The 17,330-nt window shown below is 50.9% G+C and overlaps 1 protein-coding gene across 1 annotated transcript; it reads left to right on the top strand.

The window, feature by feature from the left end:
* Positions 1-235: 235 nt before the first annotated feature.
* Positions 236-11,105, top strand: Hpd (4-hydroxyphenylpyruvate dioxygenase). Its single transcript, XM_048343008.1, has 14 exons — positions 236-389; positions 1,171-1,197; positions 3,140-3,202; positions 3,533-3,637; positions 4,100-4,142; positions 4,280-4,362; positions 4,840-4,929; positions 6,304-6,407; positions 7,243-7,320; positions 8,187-8,349; positions 8,679-8,750; positions 9,997-10,119; positions 10,657-10,773; positions 10,853-11,105. Exons 1-14 carry the CDS (start codon positions 387-389, stop codon positions 10,961-10,963), a joined length of 1,182 nt encoding a protein of 393 aa, XP_048198965.1. The 5' UTR covers positions 236-386; the 3' UTR covers positions 10,964-11,105.
* Positions 11,106-17,330: the final 6,225 nt, after the last annotated feature.

Genomic DNA, 17,330 nt, shown 5'->3' with positions numbered 1-17,330 from the left:
CTTGGTAAGAATAGCAAAGTTGCCACTCAGCTCATACTGGCCTTGGCTTCTGAGCTTTGGATCTGGATGGCAAAGATCATGGTCCCTGTCCAGGATCCTGCAGAAAATGTGCCCTTTGACTTCTTGTCCGGGCTCTGCCCCCACTGGCCAGTGGATGCGACTAAGTCACTCCCCTCTCCTGGGCCTGGCCTCACTGCCCTGTCTGAAGGGGCCATGACTTGTTCAGAAACTCCCAGCTCACAATCTTTCAGGGTTCATCTCTCCACCCCCAGGAAGGCAAGTCGGGGGGCAGGCCTGGCCCTACCCAGTGGTAAATACTTCTGTCCAGCACTCCCAGGCCTCTCTTGTCCCAATCTTTCTGGAAGGAAGTTTGACCAACATCAACCATGGTAAGAGTCTGCTGGGCCCATGCTGGAGACACTTTCGGTCAGAGGCTCTCTCTCTCTCTCTCTCTCTCTCTCTCTCTCTCTCTCTCTCTCTCTTCCTCTCTCTCCACCCCCTTTTCTTGCTTTTGACAAGCAAGGAAGCAAAGACTTAATTTCAAGAAAGAAGACAGGCCACATACCAGAGGCTGGGCCCTGCAGGGGAATGGTGGGGAAACAGAGGAGGAATGGTGGGGAATGGTGGGGGAATGGGAGAATGGCAGCAAGGCATCAAGGGTTTTTGTAAGTTATGGGAGGGAGTGATGCTTGGCCTGGAGACGGTCTTCAAAGTTTCTGGGGGCCGTGGTTTCTCAGTGTAGAATGACAGGAGTTGGGAATATGGCCTAGTGGCATGAGTGCTTGCCTCAGTGTAGAATGATGAGTTGCTAGCCTGGAAGTCTGGAGAGAAGCAACTCTTCTCATCTTTGGGCTTGCATCCAGGCTGGTGGCCAGGGAGCCCTAGTGCAATTCACCTCATGGCTTAGCTCGCCAATCTCCATCACAGCTGGTGAATGGCTGTGTTCCCTCCGCTTCCCAGCTTCCACGAAAAATGGCACATCCTTGAAACCCATACAGAAAAGACATTTGAAGGGAGGTCTCCCAACAAGGAGAGTGCCACAAGGTGGAGGTTCCAGCAAAGGGTTCTTTTAGCATAAAAGGATATGGAATAGGGGAAAGGGGGGCATTTCCTGTTCTGCACATAACGAATGGGAGAAAAGACTCTCACTGCCCTTTCCTCTCTCCTTAGACAACTTACAGCGACAAAGGCCCAAAGGTAAGCAGGAGGAAAATAAGGAGGCTTGGGTCTGGAAGGGGGTCAAGGCACAGGGAAATGGTGTGTCAGCACAGAGCAGGAGTCACGACCAGATGTGAGCAGATGTGCAGCGCTTGTACCCGCACACTCAGGCTCACCTCCAGGGCTTCTCTACAAGGAGCAAGACTCAACTTCACCCTGCTGAGAAACCCTGACCTCTTCTTCAACAACTGCCCCTCTCTTCGAAGTCTGTCTGGACGTTCTCCCGTCCACAGAAACACAGGCCACACCAGCATAAGGCGATTTCCTTCTGTGAAACCTGAGCAGGATGGGCTGGGAATATGGCCTTATGGTAGAGTGCTCGCCTCGTAAACCTGGGCAGGTTCCCTGAGGATTTCCTGAACTCTCGCAGAGATCAATTTCTTTTTTTCTTTTTCTTTCTTTTTTTTTGCCAGTTCTGGGCTTTGAACTCAGGGCCTGAGCACTGTCCCTGGCTTCTTTTTGCTCAAGGCTAGCACTCTGCCACTTGAGCCACAGCGCCACCTCTGGCCATTTTCTATATATGTGGTGCTAGGGAATCGAACCCAGGGCTTCATGAATATGAGTCAAAAACTCTTGCCACTAGGCCATATTCCCAGCCCCGCAGAGATCAATTTCTTTCTTTTTAGTTTTTTAATTTCTAAATTTTTGTTGTTATTATAAAGGTGATGTACAGAGGGGTTCCAGTTACATAGGTCAGGATATGAGTACATTTCTTTGGGGACAATGTCACCCCGCGCTCAATTTTCTTTTTTGTTGGTTTGCATATTTATTTCTATAGTAGTGCAGTTTGAGGGCTGGATTTCAATTCTTTTTTTTTTTTTTGCCAGTCCTGGGGCTTGAACTTAGGGCCTGAGCACTGTCCCTGGCTTCTTTTTGCTCAAGGCTAGCACTCTGCCACTTGAGCCACAGCGCCACTTCTGGCCGTTTTCTGTATATGTGGTGCTGAGGAATCGAACCCAGGGCCTCATGTATACAAGTCAAGCACTCTTGCCACTAGGCCATATTCCCAGCCCCATGGATTTCAATTCTATAAACTGAATTTGGTAGAATTTTGATTCTCTCTCTCTATTTTTTTCAAGTATCAAAGTAAGCCAGTCACAGGCGGCTCACGCCTGTCATCCTAGCTACTCGGGAGGCTGAGATCTGAGGACAGCAGTTTGTTTTGTTTTGTGTTTTTTTTTTTTTTTGGCCAGTCCTGGGCCTTGGACTCAGGGCCTGAGCACTGTCCCTGGCTTCTTTTTGCTCAAGGCTAGCACTCTGCCACTTGAGCCACACAGCGCCCCTTCTGGCCGTTTTCTATATATGTGGTGCTGGGGAATTGAACCCAGGGCCTCATGTATATGAGGCAAGCACTCTTGCCACTAGGCCATATCCCCAGCCCTGAGGATAGCAGTTTGAAGCCAGCCCAGGCAGCAAAGTTGGTGAGACTTTTTTTCTCCAATGAGCTAGCAAAAAACCCATAGTAAAGCTGTAACTCAACTGGTACAGTGCTAGCTTTGAGCACACAAATTCAGAGACAAGCATCCCAGGCTCTGAGTTCAAGCCCCAGGACCATACCAAAAAAAAAAAAAATTAAAATTAAGATACAGCAAAACACATTAAAAGTTCATTGTAACCCAATCCTATTGTAACTGCATTCAATGAACTTGCATCTTGATGCCTCCAAAACCAAAGAAACAAATGAGAAGAGGAAGATGTATGGCCTGCAGCAGGTAGGGAGGTCCCAGGAATGATTTCCACAAGGGGCTTAGCTGGAGCACTGAGAAACGCCTTGTGTGCAAGGCTGTGTGAAGCTCGGCCTCTCCCAGGTCCCGGGGTGGCTGGAGGCTGGGCTAAGTGGAAAAGGGGACCTGGCTCCACTCCACTCACACTTTCTAGATACCCCTTTCCATGGTCTCAACTTCACCCCTTCTTCCTGCAGCCTGAGAAAGGCCGATTCCTCCACTTCCATTCCGTGACCTTCTGGGTTGGCAATGCCAAACAGGTAGAAGAGGACTAGAGGCTGGGGTGGTAGAGGGCGGGGCAGATGGCCTCCTGGATGAAGTGCGGGGGGGGGGGGGGGGGTTGGGGGATTGGGATTGGCTCCTGGGAGGGGAGGGTCAGGGTCCACTTCTACCCAAAGGGTCCTGGTTACACAATCAGGGCCACAGACCCCCAGTGGAAAATTTCTGTGAAGGTGGAAGGGGCCAGAGAGCTGTACCTTTGGTTTGTTTTCTTTTTTCCCAAAGAGGGGGTTCTGTTTCTGGGGGCTCCCTTCTGAGACTCCCCCACAGGTTGGGCCTCTTCTGAACCCTCTGGTTCTACTGTCATTCAGGCTGCCTCCTTCTACTGCAACAAGATGGGCTTTGAACCACTGGCCTACAAGGGCCTGGAAACAGGGTCCCGGGAGGTGGTCAGCCATGTGATCAAGCAAGGAAAGGTGAGCCCCACGCCCAGGAGTCCCTTGGGTCTCAGTGATTGGTCACTGTGGCCTCTAGAGCACCTGACCTTTCCATGTGCTCTGCTCTGGTTTTGAGAAGCTGCCTGGCTGGCTCCAGGCAAACCAGGGCCTTGGTGCCAGCATGCAACAGGGACCTTCCTGGCTCTGTCTCCTTCATCTTGGCCCCAAGCAGGCTGGCACAGAAGTTCCAGTAACCCAGGATGTCGGAGTGGGGAGCTTCAATGATGCCCGGGTCCACCTCCAAGGGCCCTGTGATCTGAGCTTTCTCCTGCACCAGAGACTGGGGGGAAACTAAGGCAGAGAAGCAGCTAGAATGCCCCGATCAGGAGTCCTACATGGCAGAGATCTTTTGTTCCACTGGGGCTCTAGGAGTGGGAGAGAAGGGTCCCCTTCTCTGTGCACCCCTGAGTCCAGCCACATCCCTTCTCCTCTATGTTTTAGATTGTGTTTGTCCTCTCCTCAGCACTCAACCCCTGGAACAAAGGTAAAGGGGGCTAAGGGGGTGGCTATCAGGCTTTGCCAGTGGGGTCAGGAGTCAGGGTCAGGGCTGGAATGGTGCATGGGGCTGAGGCCTGGTGAAAGGCCTTCAAGTCCAATGCCAGCATCGCCTCCTGAATGCAGAGATGGGAGAACACCTGGTAAAACATGGCGATGGAGTGAAGGACATCGCTTTTGAGGTGGAGGACTGCGAGCACATTGTGCAGGTGAGGACTCACCTACAGATGTGGGAGCACAGGGGATGCCCAGCCCCTCACTCTCTGGCCTCACTCTGAACCTCAGTTTCCACTTTTGTAAACTAAGGATGGTCTGGATGCCCACCTCACTGAGCCGTGTAAAGGAATGAGTTGCAATTCACCTATTTGAGGTAGTTTAGGTTTAGAACACTCAATAAATGTCAGTGCAGACTCTTATCTAGCTGCTCTTTTCACAGAGAGGGAAACTGAGGAGTGGAGAGGTATAGAGCCATAGCATGAATCAGCTGACACCTACCCCTCTGCTTTGGTGTCCACAACCCCAGCCCTAGACTTGGGCCCAATATGCACGTGAGGACTGGCAGTAGCTGAAGGTGGATGGGGTTCCTGCTTGTTGGAACTACATGGAAGGCTCCCCAACAGGAGCAGCAGGCAAGAGCTGGGGGTAGGAGGGCTCCAGTCCTCATTCCTACCCATTCTCTCCTACAGAAAGCGAGAGAACGGGGGGCCAAAATCGTGCGGGAGCCTTGGGTGGAGCAGGACAAGTTCGGGAAGGTGAAGTTTGCTGTGCTACAGACGGTGAGTTAACTAATGTTGGGGAACCTGCTTCTGCTGCTGCCTGAACCTCTGACCTCAGCCTGCCCTCCTGCCTCAGGGCACAGACTTCCTCCCTCCACGCCTGGCTGGGGTGTAGGTCTGCCAGGAGCCACAGTTTCCCCTTTCTAGGCTTCCCCTCCTCCCTAGTGCAAGGTGACAGCACCGAGGGTTGTGACAGGGGCAGAAGGGTGGGGCAGAGGAAGCCACAACCCACGCTGTGTGTCCTTGGGCAAACTGCTTTCCCTCTCTGGGGCTCTGATGAAATGAGCAAGGATTGGGGTTGGATGTCCTATAGGGCATGACACCCACCACAAAACCCATCTGTGCCTCAGTTTCTTCAGCTATAGCCCCTCCTCGGGCTGTTAGGAGGGGCATGTGAGAACATGCAAAGCTCTGGCTTACCCTGCTATGTACTCAGCAAAGATGACCCGGTTTGTGCAGCATCTGTGTTATTGTGAGACCCGGTGACCTTGACCTTAGGTCCCACCTCAGCATTCAGTGAATCACAGTGATGGTTCACAGAGAGCCCTAGGGCTGGGCGCCAGTGGCGCACACCTGTCATCCCAGCTACTCAGGAGGCTGAGATCTGAGGATCATGGTTCAAAGCCAGACCAGGCAGGAAAGTCCCTGAGACTCTTACCTTTAGTGAACCACCAGAAAGCCAGAAATGGCACCATAGCTCAAAGTGGTAGAGCCCTAGCCTTGAGCAAAAAAGCTCAGGGACAGTGCCCAAGCCCTGAGTTCAAGACCCACAACCAGCCAAAAACCAATATTTTGGTCCAGTTCTTGAACCTGTTCTTCATATGATCAATACAAGTTGTTGTGTGTGTTTTTTGTTACTGTTGTTGTTTTGTTTTTGAAACAAAGTCTCTCTGTGTAACCCAGGCTAGCCTCCAACTTGTGAATCTTCTGCCTTAGGCTTATGAGTTTGGGGATTATAGGCATGCACCCCGATTGCTGGCTGGGAACACAATTTTATCGAATACTTACTATGGGACAGGCACTGGGAAACCAAGTGCTAGGAATACCTGGATGAGCCAAACAGCATCCCTAGGAATGGGGGCATGGCTCAAGGGGTAGTGCACTTACCTAGCAAGAGGCAGGGCTCGAATTCAATCTCCAGTATGGCAACACAAAAATAAACAACAACACCAAAAAAACCTTGCCCTCAAGGGCTTCTGGTCCCATGGGCAAACAGACTGTCAAACCCCCAAACAATGAAGGGGCAATGCATCCATAAAGGGAGGCAGCGTGCCCAGCACTGCACGTGAGTTAGGGTCAGAACAGCAGGAGAAGGAAGACCTTGGTGGCTGGCAGGGCAGACACTCGGCTGAGCCTGGCTGCCTCTCCCCTCAGTACGGGGACACCACACACACTCTGGTGGAGAAGATAAACTACACCGGCCGGTTCCTGCCTGGATTCGAGGCCCCGGTATCCAAGGACCACTTGCTTTCCAAGCTGTGAGTACCATCAGCACAGGAGAGGACTGGGAAGCCACGCCCCCTTCTCTCCTCTGTGAAGTCTTTTCTGCCAGGACAGAGTATCTGGAGACTGTGGGGTGGTCCCAGAGGGGTCCTCAAGAGGTGGCAAACAGCTTAGGCCCTGTATCCAGTCTGCTTGAATTCAGTGACCCCGCTGGGTCACTTAACCATGAAACAGTTTCTCTAGGCATGTTTCCTCATCTCAAACACTGGCATGGAAGCTAGGCACTGGTGGCTCACACCTATAATCCTAGATATTCAAGAGGATGAGATCTGAGGATCAGAGTTCGAAGCCAGCCTGGGCTTTGAGACTCTTATCTCCAACGAACCACCAGAAAGCCAGAATAGAGATGTGGCTCAAAATGGTAGAGCACTAGCATTAAGCAGGAAAGTTCAGGGACAATGCCCAGGCCCTGAGTTCAAGCTCCCAGGACCAACAAAAAAATAAAATGAGGGCTGGGAATGTGGGCTAGTGGTAGAGTACTTGCCTTGTATACATGAAGCCCTGGGTTTGATTCCCCAACACCACATACATAGAAAAGGCCAGAAGTGGCGCTGTGGCTCAAGTGGTAGAGTGCTAGCCTCGAGCAAAGAGAAGCCAGGGTCAGTGCTCAGGCCCTGAGTCCAAGCCTCAGGACTGGCAATAAAATAAAATAAAATAAAATAAAATGAAAATAAAACAGGGCTGGATCATTCACATTGCATGGGTGAGTTAGGAGTACAGGGCTGGGCTGCACCACGCTGAGCCACCTTCCTGACTGGGGTGGCAGCAGACAGGGCAGCGGCCCCTCCTCCTCACCCCTCCCTTTCCTAGGCCCAAATGCAACCTGGAGATCATCGATCATATTGTGGGAAACCAGCCTGACCAGGAGATGGTGTCCGCCTCAGAGTGGTGAGCCCCTTCCTCTCCCCTTCCTGGCAGGGGACAGGCCTGCCCACAGGGAAACAAAGTCACCACAGAGACCAGAGGAGCCACAGCTGCAGTGACCCTCTGGTCCTCCCTCTGAGGAAATGGGGGGGTGTCACAGTGCAGGGAGCTGTAGAGAAACTGTCTCTAATGGTCAGTCAGTCTGCTCTCCTCTGGCCAAGAGCATAGAAAAAGAACAGGAGAGAAGCCATTGAGAGCAGGGACAAATTTGCTTTTATAAAAAACTCAGTCTCAGGAGAATGAACGCACTCTGATGAGAACTCACTCCTGCGAGAACTAACTCACTAAGACACAGCTCACAGTTTTCATCCCAGAACTCAAAAAGAGACTCCAAGTTTGGGACCAATCTGAACAATGTGCAGCAAGACCTGTCTAGAAAGAGAAACAAAGAAGCTGGGCAGCAGTGGCTCACACCTGTAATCCTAGCCACTCAGGAGGCTGAGATCTGAGGATCACGGTTCAAAGCCAGGCCAGGCAAAAAAGTCCCTATGAGAGTCTTATCTCCAATTAACTACTCAAAAACAGAAGTAGCGCTGTGGCTCAAGTGGTAGAGCGCTAGCCTTGAGCACAAAGAGGCTCAGGGACAGCGCCCGGGCCCTAAGCTCAAGCCCCGCAAATGAGCCAAAAAGAAAAAGGAAGCAGCAGCAGCAAACCTCCCCCCCTCAAAGTGCCTGGCATGTCCTGTTGGGGAGCACTGTCAACTAGAATGTGTGATGTGTGTGATGTGACTGAACCTAGGCAGAGACAGGCTGTGGAAGGTGACTGTGGAGGAGGGTAGGGTAGGCCCAGGCAGGGCCTCAGAGCGCATGGGTCCTGCGGCTGCCCTGTAGGTACCTGAAGAACCTGCAGTTCCACCGCTTCTGGTCGGTGGATGACACCCAGGTGCACACAGAGTACAGCTCTCTGCGCTCCATTGTGGTGGCCAACTACGAGGAGTCCATTAAGATGCCCATCAACGAGCCAGCGCCCGGCAGGAAGAAGTCCCAGATCCAGGTGGGTCCTTGGCTGGCTGGGGCGGAGGAGGTTAAGAGTAGGGGTGTGGGGCTGGGGATATAGCCTAGTGGCAAGAGTGCCTGCCTTGGATACACGAGGCCCTAGGTTCGATTCCCCAGCACCACATATGCAGAAAACGGCCAGAAGCGGCGCTGTGGCTCAAGTGGCAGAGTGCTAGCCTTGAGCGGGAAGAAGCCAGGGACAGTGCTCAGGCCCTGAGTCCAAGGCCCAGGACTGGCCAAAAAAAAAAAAAAAAAAAAAAGAGTAGGGGTGTGGATGGCGGGGGCAGAGCTGTTGGTGACAGTGCTCTCCTTGTTTCCCTCCCTCAGGAATATGTGGATTACAATGGGGGAGCCGGGGTCCAGCACATCGCTCTTAAGACCCAAGACATCATCTCTGCGGTTAGAACCCCATTCCTGATCCTGTCTTCTCTCCTATAGCTCCAAAAACAGCCTCTGCAGATGGAGGAAGGATGCTGTAGTTCTGGATCCCTTCTCTGGCTCAGAGGGCTGACAAGACACACACACCCGACACACACACCCTGGCCCCTGAAACTCATTTGCAGACAATCCCCTCCCACCCTACCAAAACAGCTCAGACTCTGAGGAACAGTGCAGCTCTAGAGCATTAAGGAAGCCTTGATCGTGCTCCCATTGTACTGCAGTGCTTTGCTGTATGTCTCTGCCTCTCAGCTTCAATATCCTCACCTTGAAATGAAGGATATTAGGCTGCAAGACCAGTTATGGCCTTTTAGCCAAACTCAATGTCATATGTCTATGGATCTGGCCCTGGAGAAGGAGGGAGAGCTTGGACTGTCCCATTCAGTCCTGGCCTAACCAAGAGTGTACTGGATGTCCTTGGGGATTCCATGGACTGGTCTTCACAATAGATGTTTACTGAGCATCTGCTATATGCCAGGCACTGCTTTCGGTTTGTGGCATGCATTAGCAATGAGTAGAATTTGGAGAAGAGACAGTGAGCAAAATAAGTAAACAAGTGGTGAAGGTGAGAGCTGTGGAAGATAATAAATTGGGGAAGGGGGCAGCATGGAGGACATGGCACACTTCAACAGGGTGACCAAAGAGGGCCACACAGAGAGGGCGATACTTGAGATGGAAAGGGTCGGAAAGAGAGAGGTCTATGGGAATGGGGGAAGTGCCCTAGGCAGGAGGGACAACCAAGGCTAGACCCTGAGATGAGATAAGATGGGAGTGTGCCTGGAAGGTTGCAGAAATAGCTTGGAGATAGACAAGGTCAGAAGGTAGGAGTGGGGGCAGATAGTGAACACCATCAAGAGAAGCTTGAACTTAACTCCAAGCTGTGGCACCACCATGGGCAAGCAGAGGAGTGACAGGATTTGGCTGGTCATTGAAGAAATCCATCTGGCTACCCTGTTAATCTTTCAGTGCCTCAGTTTCCCCAGCTCTGAAATAGACATAATGGAGCCATCCATAGAAAGATAGGCTCATAGTAAATGTGACCAATCACAGCCCTTCTAATGAGACTCAGCCAGAGAAGGAAGGGGGTGTCACAGGAGAGCCTGACAGTCAGGGGGTACTGATGGGGACCCTACATCATCCTGGCCCAGCACTGGCACAATGTGGTAAGCTAGGATAACAAGGCTGACCTTCCCCCACTCTGGGACAGATCCAGCACTTGAGAGACAGAGGCATGGAGTTCTTGGAGGTGCCATCAACATACTACACACAGCTGCGGGAGAATCTTAAGTCAGCCAAGATCCGGGTGAAGGAAAGCATTGACATGCTGGAGGTGAGGCCTGAGCCTGGCCTGCAGCAGACAAGGACAAAGAACCATCCGGCTGGGTGTCTGTGTGAAGGAGCAGGGGGCAGTCTCGGCATTGGTGCAGGCAGGGACCAGAGCACCTGGTGAGACCGGGAGGTGGTAGAACTTGGGGCTTAAATTCAGGGCCTCTCCATGCTCATAAAGCAAGGGCTCCCCTTCCCCAGCCACATAGCCAGCTTTGGGGACAGACAGGCTTGGACTTGCTAGAGGAAGGGGGCTTCTCTTGGCATTGTGGGTACCGGGGCCCTGTGAACTGTCTAAGTATCCCAAGTGCCAGCTAGCAGGGCAGGCCAGCCTCCCTCCCCCCGAGCTCCTGCCTTCCTCCCTCAGAGCTCCCTTCCCACAGAGCGCCAGCCTCCTTTCCCACAGAGCCTGCATCCCTTCCCACAGAGCCCCCAGCCTCCCCTCCCCCAGGACCCCAGCCTCCCTTCCCACAGAGCCCCCAGCCTCCTTTCCCACAGAGTCCCAGCCTCCCTTCTCACAGAGCCCCTGCCTCCTCCTCAGAAGCTGAAAATCCTGGTGGACTACGACGAGAACGGCTACCTCCTGCAGATCTTCACCAAACCCATGCAAGACCGGCCCACGCTCTTCCTGGAAGTCATCCAGCGCCACAACCACCAGGTACGGGGCCGGAGGGAGCCCGCAGGTGGCACAGGTTGGCTTTCTGGGTGCCCAGCTCACTGGCTCTCTCCGGATCCAGGGCTTTGGGGCCGGCAACTTCAACTCGCTGTTCAAGGCCTTCGAGGAGGAGCAGGACCTTCGCGGCAACCTGACGGACCTGGACAGCAACGGGGTGGGCTCCATCATGTAGGCCGCGTCCAGCCCGAGACCACGCCCTCCAGATCCCGCCCCATAGGTCGGCTCGGGGAGACAAGGCTCCGCCCACCTCGCGGCCACGCCCACACTCCCTGTTCACTCCCGGCCTCCTAAGTAAAGGACCCCAGAGTCCAGGCTGTGTCTGGTAGTGTTGGGTGTTTGTTCCCGGAGAGGAGCGGTGGCGCGTTTCCGCCGCCAGGGGGCGCCCGGGGCCGCCTGCCGCTGCACCGGCGCGGCAGGACGGGCGCGAGCACTTTGCCCAGGGATAATCCGGTTTCTGGAAGGCGAGGATGGAGACCTCGACTCTAGAGAGAAAGATAGATGAGCTCAAAGAGTGGAGACTGACTGGCAAGGAGGGTCTGAGGGACTGACTGGCTTTGATTGAAGGAAGGCCCCTCCCAAATGGTGAGACCTGGGAGCCAGCCAGCCGTAGGGCAGCCCGGGGGACCCTGCGTGAGGATAAAGATGAGCCCCAGCCCCCTGAACGTGCGAGAGAACGGGGGGCAGCATCCTTACCCAGCAACTCCAGGACAAGGCTCTCGATCGGACACTGAGAGCGGGGGTGGGGGGGGCAGGGATCTGGACCCTGACACCCTGAGCAAGGCGGGCCCCACCGCCCTGCCCGCAGGGCTGCTCCCTCCACTCCTCCAGCGCCAAGGAACCTAGTTCAAGAATGAGGAAACTGCTCTTAAAACCCTTGGGGGGAAACGTTTCTTCAAAAATCAGAAAGTTGGGGAGGGGCTGAAGGCATAAAGCCCCATGGTAGAGGACAGGCCTGTGTATACTATGTAAGAGGTCTTGGGTTCAAACCCCAGAACTGCAAAATAACAGTAACAACGAGAATAATATTAGGAGATTTAAGTGGGGACAAATCTAGTCTCTAACACCTGCTATAATTTGTGTGTGTGTGAGTTCACAAGTCCTGGGGCTTGAACTCAGGGCCTGGGTACTGTCCCTAAGCTTTTTCACTCAAGGTTAGCACTCTAGCCCTTCAGCTCCAGCTCCACTTCTGGCTCTTTGGTGGTGCATTGGAGATAAGAGTCTCACAGACTTTTTGCCTGGGGGAGCTTTGAACTGCCATCCTCAGATGTCAGCTTTCTGAGTTGCTAGGATTACAGGCTTGAGCCACAGATGTCCTCCCAGAGAATGGGTCAATTCAGAACTAGGCACAGGGGGCTGGGGATATGGCCTAGTGGCAAGAGTGCCTGCCTCATATACATGAGGCCCTGGGTTCGATTCCCCAGCACCACATATACAGAAAATGGTCAGAAGTGGCGCTGTGGCTCAAGTGGCAGAGTGCTAGCCTTGAGCAAAAAGAAGCCAGGAACAGTGCTCAGGCCCTGAGTCCAAGGCCCAGGACTGGCCAAAAAAAAAAAAAAAAAAGAACTAGGCACAGGTGGTTCACAATGTAGGAAAAAAAATAATGTAACATGATGGGGGAAACTGAGGATTTTTTTTTTTAATTCAGCTTAGAGCAGCAAAATCAGGGATTCTAGGCTTATGAACTTGAGAAATGAAAAGAATGTGGGAGAGAATGAAATGAACAGGCCCTGGGCTATGTAAAGACACCTCCCTTGGTTCTCCCATGGCTTATGCAAAGAGAAATGCTATAACCCAGGAGATTGCAAATCAGTGGCTACAGACCAAATCTGCCTCACAGATGTATTTTAGTTTGTCTGTAGGGTTTCAGGGAAACAAGTCAGTATTTTGGAAAGATGGGCCATTTCACATACAATATATGTATTTGGATTCCCAGATTTCTAGCAATCTTCCAGAAACAGGGTTGACCCTGAGCTGGCTTTCCTATGTGCTAACAAGCTGCCCAAGCTGTGCAGCTTAGTGTGTGGGTGTGGGTGTGGGTGCACGTGCGTGTGTGCATGCGTGCATGCGTGCATGTATGTGCCTGTCCTGGGGCTTCAATTCAGGGCCTCAATGCTGTTCCTGAGCATTTGTGCTCAAGGCTAGTGCTCTACCACTTGAGCCACAGCACCACTTCCGGTTTTCTGGTGGTTCATTGGAGATAAGAGTCTCACAGACATTCCTGCCCAGGCTGGTTTTGAATCACGATCCTCAGATCTCAGCCTCCTAAGTAGCTAGGATTACAGATGTGAGCCGCTGGTCGCTGGCATCATGCTACACATCTTAACTCTAGGCAGAGCACTCTATCTTCGCTAGGCTGGGGCTAGGGGGCGGACTTGCCAGCTCATACCCCAGACCTGAGCAGCCACACTTTACTGGCGCTGGGACCTCTCGGGGCCTCCATTCTCTCAAGTGCCTCTGTTTCCTCATTACAACCACAGTCTCCTAGAATGGCTATGAGTTTCACATGAAAGATGCTTAAAGTTGGTGCACTGTGTACATGCTTTTTTTGTGGAGAGGGGCTTGGGTAAGGACCAAGTTGGGTTCCATTTTGGTCCCCAATGCTGAACCAAAGGAGAGAGGACTTGCCTGGTGGGACTAAGGAGGGGTAGGAGAGGCCAGAGTTTGAGGATTAAAAGAACTCTCAGACCAGCACTTTTTAATAAAGATTTCATACATCCCCAAACTGATACTGCCTTCTTGGCTTTTTTCTCTTTATGAGGATATTTATTCTAGACGTTTTTTAGGTTTATCCACAAGAACATCATCTCCATGGAGACACACAGCTTGATTTTTTTCAGTCCTGTATCTTTAGCGTCTAGGATGTCTAACACGTTTAATAAATATTGGCCAAATGAGATGGGTGCTGGTGACTTATGCCTGTTATCCTAGCTACTTAGGAGGCTGAGATTGTGGTTCAAGACAGCCCAGGCAGGAAAGTCCATGACTCTTGTCTCCAATTAAACATTGAAAGCTAGAAGTAGATCTGTGGCTCAAGTGGTAGAGCACTAGCCTTGAACGAAAGAGCTCAAGGACTATGCCCAGGCCCTAAGTTCAAGCTTCTATACAATTAACAACAATAACAAAAAACCAAACTGGCCAAATGAGTCAATGAATGAATCACAGGGACTGCTGTCTGTTGGTCTCCTGGCGCAGCTTAACACACCTTTCTCTCTTCCTAACCATCTGCAGGAGCATTCTCTTTTTGTCTGCATAGTTCCTATAACCAACCCTCATGGTGGAGCTCTCCATGCCTTCCTTCACTACCATCAGATGCGTGCCACAATCTATGCCACCATCCCCTTAGCACTCTCCGCTCAATGGGATGTTTGGGCCATGGACTCATGTGTACTTGAAATGCCATGAGTGCTCATATCTGATTTTTCCCTGTAAAGTTGCAGCAATTTGTGCTCCACTAATGATATCACACACTCACCCACGAGGCTGTATTGCCACTTCTAATATTGAGGCAACTTGATCAGGAGGAAGAATGTCCGGATGTAATCTGCACATCTCTAATAGAGGGAGGCACAGCGTCTTTGGAACCATGTTGCTTTTTGTTGTTTTTTAGACAGGGTCTCATGAGGTAGCCCAGGCTGGCTTGAAACACCCCCAAACTCTGACCCCAGCCTGCCAGTGCTGGGATTACAGGTCTGTAACACTATGCTCCACTTGCCATGTGTTTTATTTTTTTAAATAACATTTGGGGCCTTTCCTTCTTGGAAACACCCTTTACACTTTTTTTTTTGGCCAGTCCTGGCACTTGGATTCAGAGCCTGAGCACTGTCCATGGCTTCTTTTTGCTCAAGGCTAGCACTCTACCATTTGAGCCACAACACCCACTTCTGGTTTTTTCTATGTATGTGGTACTGCAGAATCAGACCCAAGGCTTCATGTATACAAGGCAAGCACTCTACCACCAGGCCCTATCCCAGCCCCCCTTTACACTGTCTTACTTTCTCCTTTTAATCCTGCACTGGACTGGCAGACCTGAGAGGTCCCAGCCCTTGGAAATGCCATTAACACTGACTATATTTAATTCTTCACAAGTGGTACCATTTTGTCAGCTCTTCCCCTTCTCAAGTGCAGGCTAGTGATGTCTTTTTGGGTGTCAAACATTTTTTATGGGGCTGGGAATATGGCCTAGTGGCAAGAGTGCTTGCCTCATATACATGAGACCCTGGGTTCAATTCCTCAGCATCACATATACAGAAAATGGCCAGTTTTTTTTTTTTTTCTTTTTCTTTTTGCCAGCCCTAGGGCATGAACTCAGGGCCTGAGCACTGTCCCTGGCTTCTTTTTGCTCAAGGCTAGCACTCTGCCACTTGAGTCACAGCGCCACTTCTGGCCATTTTCTGTATATGTGGTGTTGAGGAATCGAACCCAGGGCCTCATGTATACCAGGCAAGCACTCTTGCCACTAGGCCATATTCCTAGCCCAAACAAACCATTTTTGAACAGCCACTATTCCAAGTTCTTCTACTGATTGCAACAGGGTACTTGATTCTGTAAAGCACTCGACGTCCAACATCTTAAGAAAAAAAATGTATCCAGAACAACTTAAGCCTAACTACTCAGGAGGCTGAGATCTGAGGATCACGGTTCAAAGTCAGTACAGGAAGAAAAGTTCGCTGAGATTCTTAGCTCCAATCAGCCACCAGAAAAACCAAAAGTGGCACTCTGGCTCAGTGATAGAGTGCTAGACTTGAGTTAAGGGATAGCACTCAGGCCCAGAGTTCAAGCCCTATGACTGATTAAAAAGGAAAAGCAAAAAGGGCCATGGAAGACCCAGTCTGACTCTAATCTGGGCTAGTTCGGAATATAATCTTCCCTCAGGGTTCAAAGGCCAATGGTTTAAGTGGAGCACACCACTTTCTCCTGCCCCCCAAGCCTCGTCAGCCTCCTGCTGCCCCCTGCAAGCAAAGTGCACACTCTCAATGGAAAGAAAGAATGAGGACAGAGAGAGGGAGAGAGGAGAGCAAGAGAGATGGCGTATATGTAAGAAAAGTCAGTGTATTTATGGATTGCTTTATAAAAGTTACTATAATACAATGGTACATAGTATTGAATTCACAAAAATATGAACAAATATTTACAGCAAGACACCACAACAGAACACTTCTCTTCAAAACAAGTTACATACGGATGACAGCGTCTATATGCACAAACAACCCTAAAATTTATGTTTTTCTTCTTTGCAGGGAAAGGGAGGGAGAAAAAGAAAATAGAAGGAAAAAAGAAGCAACTCCTCCTCAACATTGCTAAAGCATTTCATTTTCAATGAAAACAAAGGCTTTGGGAAGAAAAATGGGCCAACACATACCTGCATTCCCGCAAACCATTCCTTAGGTAAGATGGGGTTCGGGGAGGAGGGCCCAGCCCACCACCCTCCATCAAGGTCAGCCAAGGGTAACTTGGCCCCATGGTGGGCAAATGGAGCCCCAGCAAGGCCAGGTGGCTCGTCCTGCGTATTCCCTCTTTTTTGTTGGGGGGGGGGGGACACACAGGAGGGGACACACAGGAGGAAATCAGATGGCACCAGCCCCTGGGAGCTGCATAAGTAACTTAAATCTGTTGTGTCTACACACTACATCTCCTCATGTGAAAAATAAATATTTCCTTGGTTGCACAATTAGGCAGAAAAACAAATTCACAAAAGGAAGAGAAGGTCGCTGCTGTGCCCAGGTCCCCCCTCCCCCCACCAGCCTTAAGCCACCAATTTCCTGACCTTGAGACCAGTGGGCAAAGTCTCCACCCCAGGGCCTGCGGTGAAAGAATTTTTTTTTTTAAAGAAAACACAACAAAACCACCAATGACCAAAGAAGAGAAAAATAACAATTCTTTGTACAGAATTTACATGATAACAAGCTTGACACAAGCTGAGGTACCAGAGGCTCGGCCTGGCCCACCCGCCGGGAGCCTCGCTTCTTCATGAAGGCTCCGGACTGGACAGTCATGTTCCAGAAGTATTTACACGCCTGCTCTGCTCTGGGGGTGAGGGGTGGAGGGGGACAGGGGACTTGCTTTTGTTTTTGTGTCTTTTTTTTTCCTTTTCTTTTTTGGAAGTACAAAGAAATGAGCAAAAAAAGTCTTCTCACTGTGTTTCCACAAGAAACAATGTTTCCAAGAAAAAGTCCTTTATGGCAGTCTATTTACAGGAGTTGGTTCTGAAACTTCAAAAATCTATTTTTTCCCTTTGTTTTGATTTTATACACATATTAGAAAAAAAATTCATAGAAATAAACCCTGAAAAGGTGGGAAGTAGAGGAAATAGGGTAAAAAGACAAAAAAAAAAAACAAACCTGTCAGACTCAGATCTGAGTTTTAAAATCTTTTCCAAGATTTTTTTCTTTCTCTGGGAGAAATAAATCTGCTCACTCTGGAAATAAATATGCTCTGGCCTCTGGGGCGGGGTACTGGGGGCGAAGCGGGGAGGGGGGGGTTGAGCAGGAGAAGCTCATCAATGACAACAACACAAAATGCCACATGCAAACAGTCAGACA

Source organism: Perognathus longimembris, chromosome 3 (assembly GCF_023159225.1).
Source record: "Perognathus longimembris pacificus isolate PPM17 chromosome 3, ASM2315922v1, whole genome shotgun sequence".
Taxonomy (NCBI): Eukaryota; Metazoa; Chordata; class Mammalia; order Rodentia; family Heteromyidae; genus Perognathus; species Perognathus longimembris.
Note: the sequence above shows the minus strand (reverse complement) of the source record. Positions and strands in the feature narration are given on the sequence as shown.

Excerpts from the sequence above, each read along its gene's own strand:
- Hpd (XM_048343008.1), top strand. Across the intron at positions 1,198-3,139 it reads ACAGCGACAAAGGCCCAAAG|CCTGAGAAAGGCCGATTCCT; the intron begins GTAAGCAGGAGG and ends TTCTTCCTGCAG. Across the intron at positions 10,120-10,656 it reads AAAGCATTGACATGCTGGAG|AAGCTGAAAATCCTGGTGGA; the intron begins GTGAGGCCTGAG and ends CCTCCTCCTCAG.